The sequence below is a fragment of the Saimiri boliviensis genome, chromosome 6 (assembly GCF_048565385.1).
Source record: "Saimiri boliviensis isolate mSaiBol1 chromosome 6, mSaiBol1.pri, whole genome shotgun sequence".
Taxonomy (NCBI): Eukaryota; Metazoa; Chordata; class Mammalia; order Primates; family Cebidae; genus Saimiri; species Saimiri boliviensis.
This window is the reverse complement of record NC_133454.1, coordinates 37929017-37950673: the sequence shown is the minus strand read 5'-3', so window position 1 is coordinate 37950673 and position 21657 is coordinate 37929017. Positions and strand designations below refer to the sequence as shown.

The 21657-nt window shown below is 40.3% G+C and overlaps 1 protein-coding gene across 2 annotated transcripts in view; it reads right to left on the bottom strand.

The window, feature by feature from the left end:
- Positions 1–119: 119 nt before the first annotated feature.
- CFAP300 (cilia and flagella associated protein 300) overlaps positions 120–21657 on the bottom strand; it is a 35285-nt gene continuing 13747 nt past the window's right edge. Inside the window, exons 4-7 of one of the 2 annotated variants that reach the window (XM_039471465.2) lie at positions 12906–13072; positions 6009–6181; positions 2364–2430; positions 120–942 (exon numbers count right to left, since the gene is read on the bottom strand). In XM_039471465.2, coding sequence (XP_039327399.1) covers positions 814–942; positions 2364–2430; positions 6009–6181; positions 12906–13072 — 536 coding nt within the window. In that variant the 3' untranslated portion in view covers positions 120–813. The remainder of the gene's footprint in view (positions 943–2363; positions 2431–6008; positions 6182–12905; positions 13073–21657) is intronic. The other variant, XM_074400476.1, reaches the window with a different exon arrangement.

Below are 21657 nucleotides of genomic sequence, written 5' to 3'. Positions count from 1 at the left end.
TCCTAGCTTTAGAGATGTAAAGTCTTCTGCAATGAAGAAATGTAATTAAATGAAACAAGTTAAATAAACTAACAATTCATATTAATGATCAGTGGTAGAAATGTTTAGTTTTCTGCTACATTTCTTTTTTTTTTTTTTTTGACAGAGTCTTGCTCTGTTGCCCAGTATAGAGTGCAGTGGTGCAACCTCGGCTCACTGCAACCGCCAACTCCCAGGTTCAAGCAATTCTCCGGCCTCAGGTTCCCGAGTGGCTGGGACTACAGGTTCGTGCCACCACACCCAGCTAATTTTTGTATTTTTAGTAGAGACAGGGTTTCACTATATTAGGCAGGCTGGTCTTGAACTCCTGACCCTGTGATCCGCCTGCCTCGACCTTCCAAAGTGCTGGGATTATAGGCGTGAGCCACCGCGCCCGGCCTTCTGCTACATTTTCAATCCAGAATTAATTAGCTTATAAATTAAAATAAATGAAAAATTGAGGAGTCACTTGGATCATAATGCAACAAATATGAATTAGACTTCTAATTCCTTGTAACTTTTTGTAAAAATTCCCCAAATTTTTTGGTATAGATTTCATTAGGGATGAAATTTTATCCCTGGTTAGTATTCCACGCAAATTTTTTTTTTTTCCTTTTTTTCCTTTTTTCCCACGCAAATTTTTAAAAAAGGCATCTTGGTGTTTGCTTTCTTCCACTCTAAGTAAGCTCTTTATATTTTTCTTGAATTAATTTGCAAAGTAAATGTTTGTAAGTTAGTATTAAAATAGAAAAATGATAAATAAAAAACAGTAGATGTACATCATCTGAAAGAGCATTAAGACATATCTCCTACACCGTAACAGTGATACAAAACATGAAGGTGACGCTTGATAGGATCCACAATAAAGTAAGAAAATGTCTGTTCATGATTCTTTGTTGAAGGATAGCACATACCGGCAGAATCCTGAAAAAGACAAACCTAAATTATTTAGAATACAACTATGTTTAAGTGATAATCAACATATTCGCCTATTATGTATTTTCTGTCAAAACAGGAAACATATAAAATCTTTGACAATAAATTGGAAATTAACTAATGATTTAAAATATTTATGGACAGCACAGTCTACTATGACAGGAATATATATGTACTATACTTACATGCATAATTTTTGTCTTTAAGGAATTTATAGTCCAAAGACAAATCCTACCATTTTTTAAAAGTGCTTTTAAAGTGCTAATACCGCAAAAATTTTCTATTTAGCAATTTTCTTTCTTTTGTGTGTGTTTTTTTTTCTTTGAGACAGTCTCGCTGTGTCCCTCAGGCTGGAGTGCAGTGGTGTGATCTCAGTTCACTGTAACCTCTGCCTCCTGGATTCAAGTGATTCTTCTGCCTCAGCCTCCTGAGTAGCTGGGACTACAGGCACATGCCACTACGCCCAGCTAATTTTTTTGTATTTTTAGTAGAGATGGGGTTTTACTGCATTAGCCAGGATGGTCTCAATTTCCCGACCTGGTGATCTGCCCGCCTTGGCCTCCCAAAGTGTGGGATTACAGGCATGAGCTGCCACGCCCGGCCCCTTTTATTTAAAAAAAATTTTTTTTGAAGTTGGAGTCTCACTTTGTTGCCTAGGCTGGAGTGTAATGTTGGTATCATCTCAGTTTACTACAACCTTCACTTCTTGGGTTCAAGCAATTCTCGCGTCTCAGCCTCCCGAAAAGCTGGGATTACAGGTGTCTGCCATCACACCTGGCTAATTTTTCATATTTTTTGTAGAGATGGGGTTTCAACATGTGGCCAGGCTGATTTAGAAAATACTGACCTCAAGCAATCTGCCCTCCCAAAGTGCTGGGATTATAGGCGTGAGCCATTGCACCGGTATGAATTATGTTTCTTTTATTTATCCCTGTGATTTAGCCTAGCACAATAGCTGATACACAGTATATATTTAATAAATACTTGTTAGGTGACTGAATGAAGATACTTAGAAATTGCTTATTTGTAATAACATCTTTTGTATAATAAAATTCAAGTACCAGATTCTTTGTATAAAGACATTTATGGCATTCTTATTTATCTGCCCTATAAACGATGGTTTGACAGACTAAGAGAACCGTGTTCTACTCCATTTGAGTCACAGATTTAGCTCTCAAATAAGTAGGCAATGCTATTAGATACAGATGACAGAATGAAAGCCAGGGAACAGTTCAAACTGTTCTCCAAACAAAAGCATACTCTATCAACTTTTAATTTTAATAAAACTCTAAATAACATTGTCTTTTCTCCTAGGCATAACATTGTCCTAATTGCTAACTCCAGTTGTAACAACTCTATTAATAAAAAGTAATTAAATTCTTCCGTTGCAAAAGTTCTCTCACACTTACATAGGCTGTAACTTTAAAGACAAAAGAGGTAATTTGTATTTTCTTGGTTTGAGGATTCTTTCGAACACTAAAAAAGGAAAAAACAAAGATGCTTTTAACATGTAACAGGCATTAGCATATACATTTAAGTAATGATCCCTTTTAGTATTTAAGTGTTCTTATTCATGTAGAACATGGAAATACACACTATCCAACTAAGTGGTTTGAAAAAACGGCATCTGAGGCTTTATCCAAGGATGGGCAAGGTCAACTGAATTACAACAGTAGAAAATTGAATCTCACAGTTAGAAGGTTTAAGGTCAGTCTGAGACTCAGATGATGAAATTACCTTCCCAGGCTACAGAGACAATAATCGGACAAACAGGGATTTGTAAAAGTCAGACTGAAGTGTAGACAGCTGTATGGGGTAGATAAAAGCATGTTAGACTGAAGACTTAAACAACGTAAATACAAATGCTAGTACTGCCACTGACTTGTTCTTTGACTTTGGGTAAGATTAACCTTTCTGAGCCTCAATTTTCTCATATGTAAATTGGAAATAATATGTTCCTTTTAGTATATGAAAATCAAATTCGACAATATATATAACAACTATTTATTGTATTATATATTGCTAAGTTATATCGTATTAAAAAATAATTTTTTCAGCCAGGTCCAGTAACTCATGCCTGTAATCCCAGCACTTCGGGAGGCCAAGGTGGTGGATCACAAGATCAGGAGTTCAAGACTAGCCTGGCCAAGATGGTGAAACCCCATCTCCACTGAAAATACAAAAAAGTTAGCCGGGCATGGTGATGGGCACCTGTAATCCCAATTACTCGGGAGGCTGAGGCAGAGAATTGCTTGAACCAGGGAGGCAGAGGTTGCAGGGAGCCGAGATCACGATACTGCACTACAGCCTGGGTGACAGAGCAAGACCTTCATCTCAAAAAAAAAAAAAAAAAATAATAATAATAATAATTTTTTTATCAGTAGCTTCTTTCAGTTACTCTCCCCACAGAAGATTTCCTGTGGCAATATGTAGTGAGAAAGCTAACTAAGGATTAAGAAAATAAGCTACACATATATAGTTATAATTTGTTACATACGTTAATAAATATATAAACACTTTATTTTTATTTTTTATTTTTTTTAGGGACGGTGTTTCACAATTCTGGCCAAGCTGGTCTTGAACCCCTGACCTCAGGTAATCTTCCCATCTTGGCCTCCCAAAGTGCTAGGATTATAGGCATGAGCCACCGTGCCCGGCCCATACTTTATATTTATAATGCCTTGCAGTTGGTAAAACATTTTTAATACAATTTTTAACTTATTATTACTATAATTTTTTTTTCTTGATACGGAGTTTTGCCCTGTTGCCCAGGTAGAGTACAATGGCCATGATCTTGGCCCACTGCAACCTCTGCCTTTCACGTTCAAGCAATTCTCCTCTCTCAGCCTCCCGAGGAGCTGGAGTAGCTGGGATTATACGCGTTCACCACCAGGTCCAGCTAGTTTTTGTATCTTTAGTAGAGACGAGGTTTCACCATGTTGGTCAGGCTGGTCTCAAACTCCTGACCTCAGATGATCCTCCTGCCTTGGCCTCCCAAAGCACTGGGATTACAGGCATGAGTCACCGCACCCGGTCTGATCATTTACTCTTCTAACAAAATGGGTGATTCTAAAGTATTGCTTATTTGATTTAAAGAAATCCCAATCTTTTTAAGGAAAATGTTTTTTAAAAACATTGAAAAGGTGTATTTTGGTAGGGTATGGTGGCTTGTGCCTGTAATCCCAGCACTTTGGGAGGCTGAGGTGGGCAGATCACTTGAGGTCAGGTGTTAGAGATCAGCCTGGCCAACATGGTAAAACCCTGTCTCTATGAAAAATAAAGAAATTAGCCTGGTATGGTGGTATGTGCCTGTAATCCCAGCTATGTGGGAAACTGAGGCAGGAGAATCCCTTGATTCTCCTGCCCAGGAGGTGGAAGTTGCAATGAGCTGAGATCACATCACTGTACTCCATTGGCCTGAGCAACAGAGTGAGACTCTGTTTCAAAAAAATAAAAATAAAAATAATAAAAATAAATAAAATATAAAAAATAAAAACAATAAAAGGGTGTATTTTATAGTACCTGTTATAATGGATGAGGAAGAAAATATTTTCATAATATTTTTACCCTTTTGTTTTAAGTTAGAGACTCCTAAAATCACACTTTATAGTAGTGTGCCCCCAACATGTAAAAACATAAGAGATGGACTGTGCTAGAATGGATTAGCACTAATGTTTATCTGCAAGGGTAGGTTACACACTGTAAAGCAATCATGTTTTTTCTTAGCATCCAAAAATGCAGAAGAGAATCACAGGTGAGAATTTGGAGAAGGGAATGTTGGGAAAAATAGCAGTTTCTTCAATGTTTAGGTTCTAAACTTATTTATACTTCACATATCTCCAACACAATCTGCTCCTTCTCAGTAGCACACAGTAGCAGTCAGGAATTCCACAGGTTCATGTGGCTGATGGGGTATACTGTGGTGGTAGTGGTAGTAGTATGCGTGTGTGTGCATTTGTGCATGTGTGTGTGTATGTGTAGGGTACACAGAGAAGTTTCTTCAGGGAGTGCTAGAAGCAGTCTAGCAGATTTACATGAACTTCAAATAATTAGGACAGTATGTTTGATATATTAATAGGTATGTTTATGCTTTTTCTGAAATTCTGTTTCTAACAGATCTTCTTCCAATAATCTTGATTTGTTGATAATAACTTGTTCATTAAAATCACAGATTATAGAAACATTTTTCTGTTTTTAACACGATATCATAAATTAACTGAATAACTAAATTAGGCAGTTTGCTGTATAGCTATATGACACATGGAATGGATATGAGAATTAAGGTGTTGAGCATAAGTAAAGCAATAATTATTAGTCCAATGAGAAGCTACTTCTGGTTTTCTCCTATTGAATTATATAACTAAACTTTAAGACCCTTTGTTTTCTGTTGTTTTGCCTATTAAGATGATCCAGTATCTTCGTAACTGAAAAACCCAACCAAAGAATATTCACTTCAGTTAAAAGAAAGGTACAAATTTCATTGCTTTAATTTTCCAAAAAAAAAAAAAAAAAAAAGATACAAATAAGAAATTTATAAGGTTTTAATTCCCATTTTATCTTCAAAAAGAAAGATGCTCCTAGAATACTCAAACAAACTGTATAGCTTGGGATTAATTTGAAAAGGTAAATATTACGCCTTCATGAAAATTCTTCCACTTCCTTGGAACAAAGGTAATTATTGTTTTTACTATTAGTTAAGCAAACTCAAACATCTAGGGGGATCTCTTCTGTTGCCTTCAGATTTAAAAGGAGGTTTGGTAAGAAAAAAAAGAAGTCTTGGAAGATGGCAGTTGGTAACAGGTCTGAATGAGGAAAAAAGCAGAAGAAATAGATGAAGAATGAGACGACTGAGAACTAAGCAAGAGAGAAATCCACAAATCTTTCTATTCTGGAAGGGAGGGGAAAAGTTATGAGAAGAGGGTGAAGTTAGTGCTTTTGATATACTTTGGCTGTTAATATGATCACTGAGTGACGTTGTGTAATTCCATCATGGTTAAACAAATAATTTATTCTATTAACTACAGATTTACGTATTGTGATCTAGCAAACATTACCTCACCAGATCCTTATAGATAAGCTTTGTTGTTTCCAGATATGGGTTAATCACATCCTCATATTGACAAAGGGCTCCACCAAGGCAAAGGTGTTTGAAAAGACAAAACAAGAACTCTTCTCTATCTGGCTGGCCGAATACTTCATATTTTTCTGAGTCTTCCACTAGCAAAACCTAAGGTGACAAAATTCATCTAAATGTAACATAACTCCAAGTTTTAATTTTTCCGTTTTCAAAGTTTTCATTTTATATACTTAAAAATAATCTTACACCTATTTTAAGAATCAATCTTGAGTCAACTGGAGAGAGTAACCTATAATCTGCATTTATTTGCCTCTATTTTAGCATTAGGAACTGACATTCAATGAAAACAACAAATCAAAATTTAAAACACAGTGGCTAAGTCTTCCCTCCTTCCACTTTATTTCTTAATTCTAGTTTATATTTTTAGTAATTGTTTTAGTGTTATGTAACCTCAAATCTTATTTGGAAATAAATGGGACACTTTTTCATCCCATAAGGCCTCTCATCTTTGCTTCTACCCAGAGACCAAACAGTCATTTTTTAAGCTCTCTCTTCTTATGGAGCTTGGATCACTTTGTTCTTACTCCCACAAGTACTCCCTTTTGAACCATTCTGTTGCTGGAGGCTCATATCCAGTTTTCACTTTCCTGCTCTCCTCTAGTAAGATCACTTCGTACATCACCTGCTGACATTGACTCTTGCTCTTCTGTGGTCTTGCTACCTCTTACAGAAAGCAGAAAACTAGATCCGATGTAGGGGATTTTCTTATGTCACTGGGAACTACAGACAACTGATTCATTTATCGATTGTAGTGGGTATGAAAAGGTGAAGAACGTAATTTATCTATTTCTTCCATTGGATTGTTTATATCCTACCTACTTTATTTCTTTCTTTATTTAAAGATGGCGTCTCACTATATTGCTCATGCTGGTGTCAAACTCCTGGGCTCAAGTGATCTTGCCTCAGCCTCCCAAAGCCCTGGGATTATAGGAGTGAGCCACTGTGCCCAGCACCTATTTTTTTTTTTTTTTTTTGAGACGGAGTTTCGCTCTTGTTACCCAGGCTGGAGTGCAATGGCGCGATCTCGGCTCACCGCTACCTCCACCTCCTGGGTTCAGGCAATTCTCCTGTCTCAGCCTCCTGAGTAGCTCGGATTATAGGCACACGCCACCATGCCCAGCTGATTTTTTGTATTTTTAGTAGAGACGGGGTTTCACCATGTCGACCAGGATGGTCTCTAACTCTCAACCTCGTGATCTATCCGCCTCGGCCTCCCAAAGTGCTGGGATTACAGGCTTGAGCTACCGCGCCAGGCCCAGCACCTATTTTTAAAAAAGAACGTGAACGCCGGGTGCGGTGGTTCATGCCTATAATCCCAGCACTTTGGGAGGCCATAGCAGGAGGATGGCTTGAGGCCAGGAGCTTGAGTCCAGCCTGAGCAACAAAGTGAGACCTCATCTCTACTAAAACATTCCCCCAAAATAAGCTGGATGTGGTGGTGAAAGCCTGGAGCCCAGTGAATCAGGACATTGAGGTAAGAGGTTTGCTTGAGCTCAGAAGATGATTGAAGCTGCAATGAGCCATGACTGCACCACTGCATTCCAGCTTGAGTGACAGATCAAAAAAGAAAAAAAAAGAATTTGAAATAGCTAAAAATAAAATATAGATGAGACCCAAATAATATAGGACAAAAAATCTCTGGTCAAGAAATGAAGTGGAAAAAGAAAATAAATACATATAAACAACTCTATATGGAGGGGTGTCAAGATGGTTGACTTGAGGCATTTGGTACTCACTTCCTGTACAAAGTAGAACCAAAATCCAAAATAGCAAGTAGATATTCACACTTCAAAAAAGGCATCTAAGAGACAACACTGGAATTCAACAGAGAGGTGACAGGAAACACACAGCATGCCTGGCTAATTTTTTTTTTTTTTTTTTTTGAGATGGAGTCTTGCTCTCATTGCCCAAGCTGGAGTGCAATGGGTATTACAGGAGCTTGCCACCATGCCCAGCTATTTTTTGTATTTTTTTTTTTTTTTGAGACGGAGTTTCGTTCTTGTTACCCAGGCTGGAGTGCAATGGCGCGATCTCGGCTCACCGCAACCTCCGCCTCCTGGGTTCAAGCAATTCTCCTGTGTCAGCCTCCTGAGTAGCTGGGATTACAGGCACATGCCACCATGCCCAGCTAATTTTTGTATTTTTAGTAGAGACGGGGTTTCACCATGTTGACCAGGATGGTCTCAATCTCTCGACCTCGTGATCCACCCGCCTCAGCCTCCCAAAGTGTATTTTTTGTATTTTTAATAGAGATGGGTTTTCATCATGTTGGCCAGGCTAATCTCATACTCTTGGCCTTAAGTGATCCACCTGCCTCTGCCTACCAAAGTGCTAGGATTACAAGCATGAGCCACTATGCTCCACTAGGCTGTGTAATTTTTAAAAATACAATAATTTAAAAAAAATTTGGAATGAATGTGAAAACTAACACTCTATGGCTTTTCTCCCTCTGCATTCACATATAGATCTCTTCAGCTATGTAGCTTTTAGACAGCTGGTCAAACTTCTGAGCCACAGTCAGGAAAGAAGTTGTTACTAGTTCTTACATTACAGTGAGCCAACAGACTTTGTAATGCTGCACAATGGGGGACCCTTTTTAGTTCAGGCTCAGGCTGAATGTTAGTTCTTTTTTTTTTTTTTTTTAAATCAGCCAGAAAGCAAGCAAGTTAAAAGCCTTCTCTCCCTGTTGCCACAGTGTAACGATGAACTCAAGAGCAAGCAATAAAGGCAACTAGTAGAAAAACACTGAGCTCCAGCATTTCAAGAATAGAGGTGCTATTCATGGCAACAAATAAGACAGGCAGCAAGCAGTTTTGCAGAGTATTTTGTTGGAAAACGAATTCTTCTTTAAAAAAAAATATGTCCACTGGCTGGGCATGGTGGCTAATGCCTATAATGCCAGCACTCTGGGAGGCCGAGGCAGGTGGATCACCTGAGGTCGAGAGTTCAAGACCAGCCTGACCAACATGCAGAAACCTCTTCTCTACTAAAAATACAAATTTAGCCAGGTTTGGGGGTGTGTGCCTGTAATTCCAGCTACTTGGGAGGTTGAGGCAGGAGGATTTCTTGAACCTGGGAGGCGGAGGTTGCAGTGAGCCAAGATTGCGTCATTGCACTCCAGCCTGGGACACAAGAGCGAAACTCTATCTCAAAAAAAAAAAGAGTCCACTCATGATATTCTTTCTGTAGAAGTGACAGGGAATTATCTGAAATTAGAGGTAAGGGTCTTTAGACCCTTATGGCAGATAAGAACAGTGTGAGAGAAAAGAGCTGACAGTAGTATCCAAAAGGAGGCAAACCCAGACCAAACATTTCCTGCATACTAATTTCCAATCCTTGGTAAGGAGAAGTAGAAATTAATATCAGATCCCTACTACATAGTACTTTTTGTTTTGTTTTGTTTAATTTTTTCTTTTGAGAAAAAATGTTGCTCTTTTACCCAGGCTGGAGTGCAGTGGCATGATCTCAGCTCACTGCAACCTCTGCCTCCCGGGTTGAAGGAATTCTCATACCTCAGCCTCCCAAGTAGCTGGGATTACAGGTGTCTGCCACCACAACTGCCTAATTTTCATATTTTTAGTAGAGACAGCGTTTTGTCATACTGGCCAGGCTGGTCTCGAACTCCTGACCTCAGATGATCTGCCTGCCTTAGCCTCCCAGAGTGCTGGGATTACAGGCATGAGCCACCGTGCCAGGCCATGTATAGTATTTATAGTATCTCATGTTAGATATACTTCATTTACCTAAAGAGCAAACTATATGTAGTCTCATTCAATTGTGTGTGTTTGGGTATTCTCAGTAAGTTAATTTGATTTTCTTCTTTAAGTTAATGAGTGCTTTTAGGTATTGCCCTAATGTAGACTAGCTGGATGCCTCCCTTTCTCCTACAGACAATATTCCTGTGGCCAGAATGATGGATCAGTAGATTTTCTAGTTCATTCCTATCTGGATTTGTAATATATCAGACTTGTACATCTCTGTTGTCTCTTAATTGAGGATAATAGTGACAGTAGTAATTAGTAGTAGTTAATATTATGGAAAACTTACTAAGCACCAGCCACTGTGCTAAGCACAGTAAGTACATTATCTCACATGAATCTTAAACTATGCCCGTTTTGCCAGGCATGGTGGCTCACGCTTGTAATCCCAGCCCTTTGTGAGGCTGAGGTGGGTGGATCACCTGAGGTCAGGAGTTCAATACCAGCCTGGCCAACATGGTGAAACCCCGTCTCTACTACAAAAATTTGCTGTGCCTGGTGGTGGGCACCTGTAGTCCCAGATACTTAGGAGGCTGAGACAGGAGAATTGCTTGAACCCAGGAGGTGGAGGTTGCAGTAAACTGAGATTGTGACACTGCACTCCAGCCTGGTGACAGAGTGAGACTTTGTCTCCAAAAAAAAAAAAAAAAAACAAAAAAAAACTATGCTCATTTTACAGATGAAGAAACTGAGACTTACAGAAGTTAAGGATCAGTTATTAAGTGGCAAAGCCAGGATTTGAACATATGACTATTTGACATGAAAGCCCCCTCATTTTTAACTACTTTAATACTATCAATAATTATAACTGATAATATCAATAATATAGTTTTTTTTTTAATTTTTATTTTTTTTAGATACAAGGTCTCACTCTGTTGCCCAGACTGCGGTGCAGTGGCACAATCATAGCACATAGCAGGCTCAAACTCCTGGGCTCAAGCAATCTTCCCACGTCAGATTCCTGAGCAGCTGGAACTACAGGTGCACTCCACTGCACCTGGCTTATTTCTTCACGTTTTTGTAGAGATGGGGGTCTTATTTTGTTGGCCAAGCTGGCATTTCATTTTAACAGCATTTATTACTTTCTAAAAAGTACATTTAAATGCTTCCTCAATTCATTTTCTTAGTGATTTTAGGAAGAAGGTAGAAAAGTAGAATGGGCATTTTCATCTTCATAAGATCTTGAGGTTCAAAAGATTGAGAAATTGCCTATGATTATTATCTTCTAAATAATAAATCAGGAATAAGGTAAAAAATCTATATATTTTAATTCCAAGTTCAGTGTACCTATCACTAAAACAAAATTGAATTTAGTTAATCCAATGGCTTTGTTGTTATCAGCAATGAGATAAAAAGATTCTTTTGCTCCTGGGATGTTTATATTTATCTAATTTTATTTTTGAGACAAGGTCTTGCACTGCCACCCAGGTTGGAATGCAGTGGCATGATCACAGCTCACTGCAGGCTTGATGTCCCAAACTCAAAGCAATCCTCTTACTTCAGCCTTCTGAGCAGCCGGGACTACAGGTGTGAGCCACCAGCCCCGGCTAGTTTTCGTAGTTTTTGTGGACAGGGTTTTGCCATGTTGCCGAGGCTGGTCTTGAACTCCTGAGTTCAAACTATCTGTCTACCTCAGCCTCCCAAACTGCTGAAATTACAAGCATGAGCTGCCGTGCCCAGCCCGGGGATGTTTTTAATATTCATTTGATAAATTTAAAAGCCCACATTAGGCCGGGCGCAGTGGCTCAAGCCTGTAATCCCAGCACTTTGGGAGGCCGAGGCGGGTGGATCACGAGGTCGAGAGATCGAGACCATCCTGGTCAACGTGGTGAAACCCCGTCTCTACTAAAAATACAAAAAATGAGCTGGGCATGGTGGCGCGTGCCTGTAGTCCCAGCTACTCAGGAGGCTGAGGCAGCAGAATTGCCTGAACCCAGGAGGCGGAGGTTGCGGTGAGCCGAGATCGCACCATTGCACTCCAGCCTGGGTAACAAGAGCAACACTCTGTCTCAAAAAAAAAAAAAAAAAAAAAAAAAAGCCCACATTGAGGCCGGGCGCGGTGGCTCAAGCCTGTAATCCTAGCACTTTGGGAGGCCGAGGCAAGTGGATCACGAGGTCGAGAGATCGAGACCATCCTGGTCAACATGGTGAAACCCCGTCTCTACTAAAAATACAAAAAATTAGCTGGGCATGGCGGCGCGTGCCTGTAATCCCAGCTACTCAGGAGGCTGAGGCAGAAGAATTGCCTGAACCCAGGAGGTGGAGGTTGCAGTGAGCCGAGATCGCGCCATTGCACTCCAGCCTGGGTAACAAGAGCGCAACTCCGTCTCAAACAAAAAAAAAAAAAAAAAAAAAAAAAAAAAAAAAAAAAGAATTCAAAAATTATTTGGCCGGGCGCGGTGGCTCAAGCCTGTAATCCCAGCACTTTGGGAGGCCGAGGCGGGTGGATCACGAGGTCGAGAGATCGAGACCATCTTGGTCAACATAGTGAAACCCCGTCTCTACTAAAAATACAAAAAACTAGCTGGGCGTGGTGGTGCGTGCCTGTAATCCCAGCTACTTAGGAGGCTGAGGCAGGAGAATTGCCTGAGCCCAGGAGGCAGAGGCTGCGGTGAGCCGAGATCGCGCCATTGCACTCCAGCCTGGGTAACGAGAGCGAAACTCCGTCTCAAAAAAAAAAAAAAAAGCCCACATTGAATAAAAATAGCCTTATTAAATAGGCCAGGATTTCCCTACTTCAGCACTACAGACAGGTGTGGGGCAGATGACTTTCTGGTGACTGTCTTGTGAGTTATATGATGTTTAGCAGCATCTCTACCTGTCAGATGTTAGTAGCACCTATTTGAGAATTACTGAAATACACAAATAATTAAGTTGATGGCTAAGTGCATCTAAGTAGAAATCTACCAGTGTTAGGATTATTACTGATCATTATTTATAAATAAAAGTTATTTTATGAGAAGGCATTTTATGCTTTAAGCAGGAAAAAGGTTTTTGACATTTTTGCATTTCCTGAAATAAAATTCCACTGTGAATTTTTAAAATTCTGTACTTACTCTTCGTAACTCATCAGAAATGAGAAATGGATCACAGTAAGAATCTAAACATTTAACGATATGTCCATTGTCTCGTACAATATCTTCATCATATAACCGATTAAAAAATGACATTGAAAGCTGTGTGCAAGGAACATTTATAGCTTCAATTTTTTTCACTTCAGTTCCTGAAAAAAGATATTTTATAAGAATGGAGATAGAAAAATTAATCTGGTATTCTCAACTATATCTAAAATAAATTACTATGCAGAAATTCTAAGAAGTTAACAAATATGACATTTTTGATATATTTAAAATATATATGTTTATGAATTTTATTAAATTCTTATTTTGCAGCTTCTTCATTTCTGTTAATCATTAAGAGTTTATGCCAGGCGTGGTGGCTCAAGCCTATAATCCAAGCACTTTGGAGGCCAAGGCGGGTGGATCACCTGAGGTCAGGAGTTCAAGACCAGCCTAACATGGTGAACCCTGTCTTAAAAAAAAAAAATCATTATGAGTTTATAACAAGGCCAGACATGGTGGCTCACGCCTATAATCCCAGCACTTCTGGAGGCCAAGGAGGGCAGATCACTTGACGTCAGGAGTTCAAGACTAGCCTGGCCAACATGGTAAAACCCCATCTCCACTAAAAACACAAAAATTAGCCAGGTGTGGAAGCACATGCCTGAATCCCAGCTACTAAGGAGGCTGAGGCAGGAGAACTGCTTGAACCTGGGGGAGGGGCGGAGGTTGCAGTGAGCCAAGATTGTGCCGCTGCACTCCAGTCTGGGCAACAGAAACTCTGTCTCAAAAAAAAAAAAAAGAGTTTATAACAAAATCTCACCATTTCAGGACTAGACAACTAGATGAATGCTTAAAAATGAAATACATTTAAAAAAATGTAGTAGAGAATTCTTAACACATACATTATCAGAATTGCCTATAAAAGCATCATAATTGCTTTGTATGATTTTGGATTCATATTATGCTTAATGCTGTAACTCACAATTTTTTTTTTTTTGAGACAGAGTTTCACTCTTCTTTTTTTTTTTTTTTTTTGAGACGGAGTTTTGCTCTTGTTGCCCAGGCTGGAGTGCAATGGCGCGATCTCGGCTCACCGCAACCTCCGCCTCCTGGGTTCAGGCAATTCTCCTGCCTCAGCCTCCTGAGTAGCTGGGATTACAGGCACACGCCACCATGCCCAGCTAATTTTTAGTATTTTTAGTAGAGACGGGGTTTCACCATGTTGACCAGGATGGTCTCGATCTCTTGACCTTGTGATCCACCCGCCTCGGCCTCCCAAAGTGCTGGGATTACAGGCTTGAGCCACCGCGCCCGGCGACAGAGTTTCACTCTTGTTGCCCAGGCTGGAGTGCAATGGTGTGATCTCGGTTCACCACAACCTCCGCCTCCCAGGTTCAAGTGATTTTCCTGCCTCAGCCTCCTGAGTAGCTGGGATTACAGGCATGCGTCACCATGCCTGGCTAATTTTGTATTTTTTCATAGAGATGGGGTTTCTCCATGTTGGTCAGGCTGGTCTCGAACTCCCGACCTCAGCTGATCTGCCCACCTTGGCGTCCCAAAATGCTGGGATTACAGGCATGAGCCACCATGCCCAGCCAGAAAAATTTTAACTGATAGGCACTTGTAAAGTCCTTGAGTATATCTTGAACACATTTCTCTTCATTTAAAAATTTCTTGGCTGGGTGAGTGGGTCACCCCTTTAATTCCAGCACTATGGAAGGCCGAGGCAGGTGCATCACTTGAGGTCAGGAGTTCGAGACCAGCCAAGTCAGGAGTTTGAGACAAGCCTGGCTAACATGGTGAAATCCCATCTCTACTAAAAATATAAAAATACAAAAACTAGTTGCATGTGGTGGCAGGCTCCTGTAATCCCAGCTACTTAGGAGGCTAAGGCAGAAGCATCACTTGAACCTGGGAGGCAGAGTTTGCAGTGAGCTGAGATGGCACCACTGCACTCCAAACTGGATGACCAAATGAGATTCCATTTCAAACAAACAAAAAAATTTCTCCTTTGTGATCTCATTCATAGTGTTTACTACAAAAAACAGTTTTCCAAGTGAAGGTAAATTTCAAATAAGGACTTAATCAAATTATCACAAATTCAGAATTACAGAAAATAGAAATAATGGCATTTTATCTATTTTTCTCTTATAGACCTACTTTTTCTCCCATCCTCCATCCCCTATCCTACACTTATTTCCTGAATTTATCATTCAGGAATGGATTTTCTGCTACTAGAGGTCCTATTAAATTACAGAAAATCATAAAGATTAAAATGGGTATTTTTGTTATTACCTCCATCAATCACTGAATCAGTCTCTATGTACACACATACACACACACACTCACTTAGATAGAAGGGGGATGGTGTTCTTTTGTTTAAAAGTTCTAAGATTGTAAACCTAGGTGTGGTGGCCCTTGGTGTATCCCTACTCTGGATACATTTGCTGGATCTCTGACCTGAGAAGTAGCTTGTGCTTAAGAAAAGTAATACTGGTGAATGTTTACACTACCTGTTTCGGCTGTCCACTTGAGAGTCATGCTAGGACCTGTTCTATGTCCTGAGCTAGGCTCATGTGGAGGCATGAAGGATGCCTGAAGCCAAGAACTGTGTATGCCTCAGTAATTGCAAAAGCTATGCTGCTAAATTAAGAAGCTTCCATTGTTTAGAGGTAAAATCCTCTGAGGGATTAGATAAAGAAAAAAGGAGACCACAGAAATTGATAAGAAGAGTTCTAGGCATGTTGAAAGACTAAAAAAACAAGAGCGGTGTAGAGCCTGATAGTTTCTGAAGATTGGTCAGTGGATACAAGATGAGGGACGGACACTGGGCATGCCATTTTAATTAGTCTAACCTAGCTCTGATTTGGGGAGTGTAAGGAGAGTTTGGATGGTGACAAAATGTGATTAAATTCAAACCACTTAATCTGAGACATGAAAACAGAATTTGTTATGGACTGAATTCTATCCCTTCAAAATTTATATACTAAGACATGAAAATAGCATTTTCTATGGACTGAACTCTATGTTGAAGCTCTACCCCTCAATGTGATGGTAGTTGGAAATGGGGCCTTTGGGAAATAATTGAGTTTCAATGAGGTAGAGGGAAGGATGGTTATGGAACTTCGAAATATGAACTAAGGAGGACATAGTTCAGTCACTGAGTCTGTCACCACTAGAACCCCAAATTCATGTTCTTCTCACATGCAAAATACATTCATTCCATTCCAACAGCCCCACAAAAATTTTTTTTTTCTTAGACAAGGTCTCACCCTGTTGCCCAGGCTGGAGTGTGGTGATGTGATCATGGCTCACTGTGGCCTCAACTTCCTGGGCTCAAGTGAACCTTCTGCCTCAGTCTTCCAAATAGCTGGGACTACAGGTGTGCACCACCATGGCCAGATGATTTTTTTGTAGAGACAGGGTCTTGCTGCTTTGCTTAGGCTGGTCTCAAAGGCCCGGCTCAAGTGATCCTCCTACCTTGGCCTCTCAAAGTCTTGGGATTGTAAGCGTGAGCCACCTTGCCCTGTTCCCAAAACTTTCACTCATTCCAGTATCAACTCTAAAGTACAAATTCTCTTCTAAATGTAAAAATTGGCTATAGGTAGATGAGGTATGATTCATTCCTAAGGCAAAATTCCTCTCCAGCTGTAAATCTGTGAAGAAGGACAAGGTATGTGTTTCCAAAATATATAGGTGGGACAGACATAAGCTATCACTTTCATTCCAAAAGGGAGAAACAGGAAATAAGAAAGGAGTGACAGGTGTCAAGCAAGCCCTTAACTTAGAAAAGAAAATTTCTTCAGATCTTAAATGCTTAAGGATAATCTTCTTTGGTTTGATACTCTGCTTCTGGACCCAGTAGGGTGGCAGTCTTCTACCCTGGTGGCAGTAGAGCCCTGAAGGCTCTGGGTGACCCAATCTCCAAGGTTCCACAGGGCCAACTTAGCACCCATGCTCTGCAGGGTGGCCCTGCCTCCAAGGCTTTGGTTGGAGGCCATCTGGCCTGATGAAATGGTGGCTTGGCCCTGATGGCCCTGAAGATCTCTGAATTGCTTCGGGGTCTTTCTAACCTTTTCTTTTTTCTTTTGAGACGGAGTTTCACTTTTGTTACCCAGGCTGGAGTGCAATGGCGTGATCTCAGCTCACCGCAACCTCCACCTCCTGGGTTCAAGCAATTCTCCTGCCTCAGCCTCCTGAGTAGCTGGGATTACAGGCACGTGCCACCATGCCCAGCTAATTTTTTTGTATTTTTAGTAGAGACGGGGTTTCACCATGTTGACCAGGATGGTCTCGATCTCTTGACCTTGTGATCCACCCGCCTCGGCCTCCCAAAGTGCTGGGATTACAGGCTTGAGCCACCGCGCCCGGCTCTAACCTTTTCTTGAAGAATAGCACATGTTCACAGCCCAATAGCTCTATGGTACAGTCTTGCAGGATTTAAGAAGTCCAACGGCCTTCCTTCATCTCATCTGATTTCTTCTGGTCCCTATAATTCAAACTAGCAGAGTCTTTGCTGCTGATGTAATTCCATCTCTATTCCTGACTTCTGTTGAAATGGCTGATTAGGTCCATGAGTCATACCCACGATCTCTTTATCAAATGGCTGTTGGTGTTTTGAACAGTGTTCTCTTCAGAATAAACTTTCTCATTTTTTATAATAAGGACAAGTTGAAAACTTTCCAAATCTTCAAATGTTGGTTCATTTTTTATTAAAAATTCCCTCTGCAATTCATCTCTCTTTTCATACTTTACTATAAGCAAGACATCACTTAAACACTTTGCTTAGAAATCTCCTCAGCTAAATCTCCATTTCATCACTTACAAGTTCTATCTTCCATAAAACAACAGAAAACAATTTATCCAAGTTCTTTGCCACTTTATAACAAAGATTACCCCAGTTTCCAATAACATACCCTTATTTCCATGGGAGGTGTCACCAGAATTGCCCATGATGTCCATATACATGCACCTCAAGCATCTACTCACTATTCAGTTCTAAAGCCACTTCCACAATCTTAGATATTTGTTATAGCAGCACCTCACTTCTCAGTACCAAGATCTGTCTTAGTCAGCTTGGGCTGCTATAATAAAATGCCATAGTCTGGGTTGCTTAAACAATAGACATTAATTTTTCAAAGTTCTGGAGGCTAGAAAGTCCAAGATCAATGTCCAGATGATTCAGTTGCTGGTGAAGGTACTCTTCTTGGCTTGCAGAAAGCTGCCTTCTTTCTGTGTACTCAGATGGCAGACAGCAAGTTCTAGTGTTTTAACTCTTATAAAGGCACTAAACCCATCATGAGGGCCCCACTTTTGTGCCCTCATCTAAACCTAATTATCTTACAAAGGCCCCATTTCCAAAAACCATCACATTGAAGCGTTGGGGATTAAACATAGGAATTCAGGGGTGGGGGCACAACTCACTCCATAGCACATGATATCTTTTTATGTAGGAATGTCACTAAATTATGTCCCCAGCATTTATAAGACATGTAATGCATCATTATCATCACATACAGAAAGAACACATTTTTCCCCTAATACTAGCATTATAATACACTGGATGCCTCCTTATTATTTGGTGTCTTAAGTTAGTACTTTTCTGGCAACCCAATCAATGTGGAAGTGACAGAGGCAGGAGAGTAAAGTGGTCAAGGTCTTGAATTCTGGAGCCTGGATTTACATCTCAAATCTGCTCATTCAGCTGTGTAAAACTGCACAAATTACTTAACTTATGCCTCTGACTATTCATTTGTAAAATAGTGACATATAATAATACCTCTCCTGAGTCGTTTTATGAATGAAAGGAAGTAATGTGTATGATGCCCTTAGCTCAGCACATAGGAAGCATCCATTGCATGTTATTTAAAAAAGACAAAGTGTGTCTAAACATAGGAGCTATGGAGGCTGGCTGAGAGGATAAAACAGCACTGACAACTGGCAATCTCTAGGGAGTGCAGCACATTGAAGGAGGTTCCATCATCACTTTCTTTAGAACTGGTTCACGTGCCAAAAGAATGTCTCTTCACCTATTTAAAAAAGCTGCTTAGTTTGCTTTAAAAGGGCCCCAGAGGAAAATAAGAGGGGTTGGGGGGCGGGTATAGCAGAAAAAGAAATATAACAGAAAAAGAAAAAGCAAGAGGAACTAAAAATGAGCTAATGGAAGAGTACTAACAAGCCACTAGAACTTGCACCTCTGAAATAGAGTGTTATTACTCTTCTGCCCTATATTTCAGAGTATTTATAATGCATCAAGTGAGGCACATGTGGTATTTTAGAACCTATTTTTGCAATGTTTTTTTCAAAAATTAGTGAAAAGTTAGTGCTATTTTGTGTATGTACTAATATGGGGAGAGGTTTTAGAACTTATTTCAGTGAACTTTATCTTTCAAATAGATTGACTCAAGTTACTGTAAACACGTTTTATAAATACTGTGATACATAGCTCTGATTATTTCCTTCTGAAAATTTTGAGTTGGGTAAATATATTTTCTCAGATACTCAGTTTAATTTTGTAAGCAGTCTGAAGATCATGCTGTACCAGCTTTTTGCTCTATAAATTTTGCAGTAGTCTTTAGCCAAAAGCAATAAAATGTGACCTACTAAGTCTAGTATCATGAACTCCTTGTAATTTTGTTCTTGACTAATACTTTAAGTTACTTTTGTGTAAGGGTACTAGACTTCCATGAGAATATAACGTAGCAACTTACCAAAATATATCCCCAAACAAAAAAGCACCAAACTTAACATCAATTTGCATTTTCTTAAGTATAAATCCATACCACCAATCAGACTCTCCTTCTAAATGGAGCTTTTATTCATTCTGTTGCCAAGATACTTCAACCTAAAATTTAAAATATAGCTTTCCTATTAATTTTTCCCAAAATAGTCTTTTATTAACTCTGCTTTCCTCCTTGACCTGAGAGTTATGGAAGGGATTTAAGTGAGTGTTATTAAGTGTTTAAGTGTTTGGGAGGTCAGCTGGCCAACATAACAAAACCCTATCACTACTGAAAAAAAAAAAAAAATTAGGCTGAGTGTGGTGGTTCATGCCTGTAATCCCAGCACTTTGAGAGGCTGAGGCTGGTGGATTTACCTGAGTCCAGGAGTTTGAGACCAGCCTGGCCAACATGGCAAAACACCATCTCTACTAAAAATTAACTGGGTGTGATGGCTACCTCGAAGGCTGAGGCAGGAGAATCTCTTGAACCCAGGAGACGAAGGTTGCAGTGAGCTGAGATCACAACACTGCACTCCAGCCTGGGAGCTAGTGAGACTCTGTCTTAAAAAAACAAACAAACAAACAAAAAGCAAAAATTAGCCAGGTGTGGTAGCCCATGCCTGTAATCCCAGCTACTGGGGAGGCTAAGGCATGAAAATTGCTTGAACCCAGGAAGCACCATTGCATTCCAGCCTGGGTGACAGTGATACCCTGTCTCAAAAAAAAAAAAGAAAAGTCCCGTGGTTGGCTGATTCCGTGAGAAATCCATGTACCCATCCCAACTGAGATTTTACCTGATCTTTTCTCTTGGGGCAGAACTGATCACTCTTCTCCTCTTGCTCACACTTTTTTTTTTTTTTTTTTTGAGACGGGAGTTTCACTCGTTACCCAGGCTGGAGTGCAATGGCGCGATCTCGGCTCACCGCAACCTCCGCCTCCTGGGTTCAGGCAATTCTCCTGCCTCAGCCTCCTGAGTAGCTGGGATTATAGGCACGCGCCACCATGCCCAGCTAATTTTTTGTATTTTTAGTAGAGACGGGGTTTCACCATGTTGACCAGGATGGTCTCGATCTCTCAACCTCGTGATCCACCCGTCTTGGCCTCCCAAAGTGCTGGGATTACAGGCTTGAGCCACCGCGCCCAGCCTTGCTCACACTTTTTAATTTTTTTTTTTATTTTTTGAGACAGTCTTGCTCTGTTGCCCAGGCTGGAGGGCAGTGGTACAATCTCAGTTCATAGCAACCTTCCTCTTCCCAGGTTCAATTGATTCTCCTTCCTCAGCTACCAAGTAACTGCGATTATAGACGTTCACCACCATGTCTGGCGAATTTTTATATTTTCAGTAGAGACAGGGTTTCTCCATGTTGGCCAGGCTGGTCTTTAACTCCTGTACTCAAGTGATCTGCCCGCTTCCGCCTCCTAAAATGCTGGGATTACAGGTGTGAGCCACCACATCCAGCCCTTGGCTACACTCCTATGGTAGTACCTTCGACACATTAGTACACACACAGACACACCCACAGACACACAGACACACACACACAGACACACACACACATACACACACATACTCTTTAACATATCAAGTTCCTTTAGTACAGGTTTTCTTATTTACCTTAATGTTCCCTACATCTAGGAGAGTACATGGAAAATACACAATAAATACTTTTATATGAATAAAAAGAGAGAAAAATTGCTTTTAAATGTTAAGCCAGGATAGTAGCAGTAGACTCCCAGGAATGAGATGCAGGGAAGGCCTGGCACAGCTGGTCATACTTGATCTTGACGTATAAAACAAATGAGTCATTCACAATTTTTTTTTTTTTTTTGAGACAGAGTTTCGCTCTTGTTACCCAGGCTGGAGTGCAATGGCGCGATCTCGGCTCACCGCAACCTCCGCCTCCTGGGTTCAGGCAATTCTCCTGCCTCAGCCTCCTGAGTAGCTGGGATTACAGGCACGCGCCACCATGCCCAGCTAATTTTTGTATTTTTAGTAGAGACGGGGTTTCACCATGTTGACCAGGA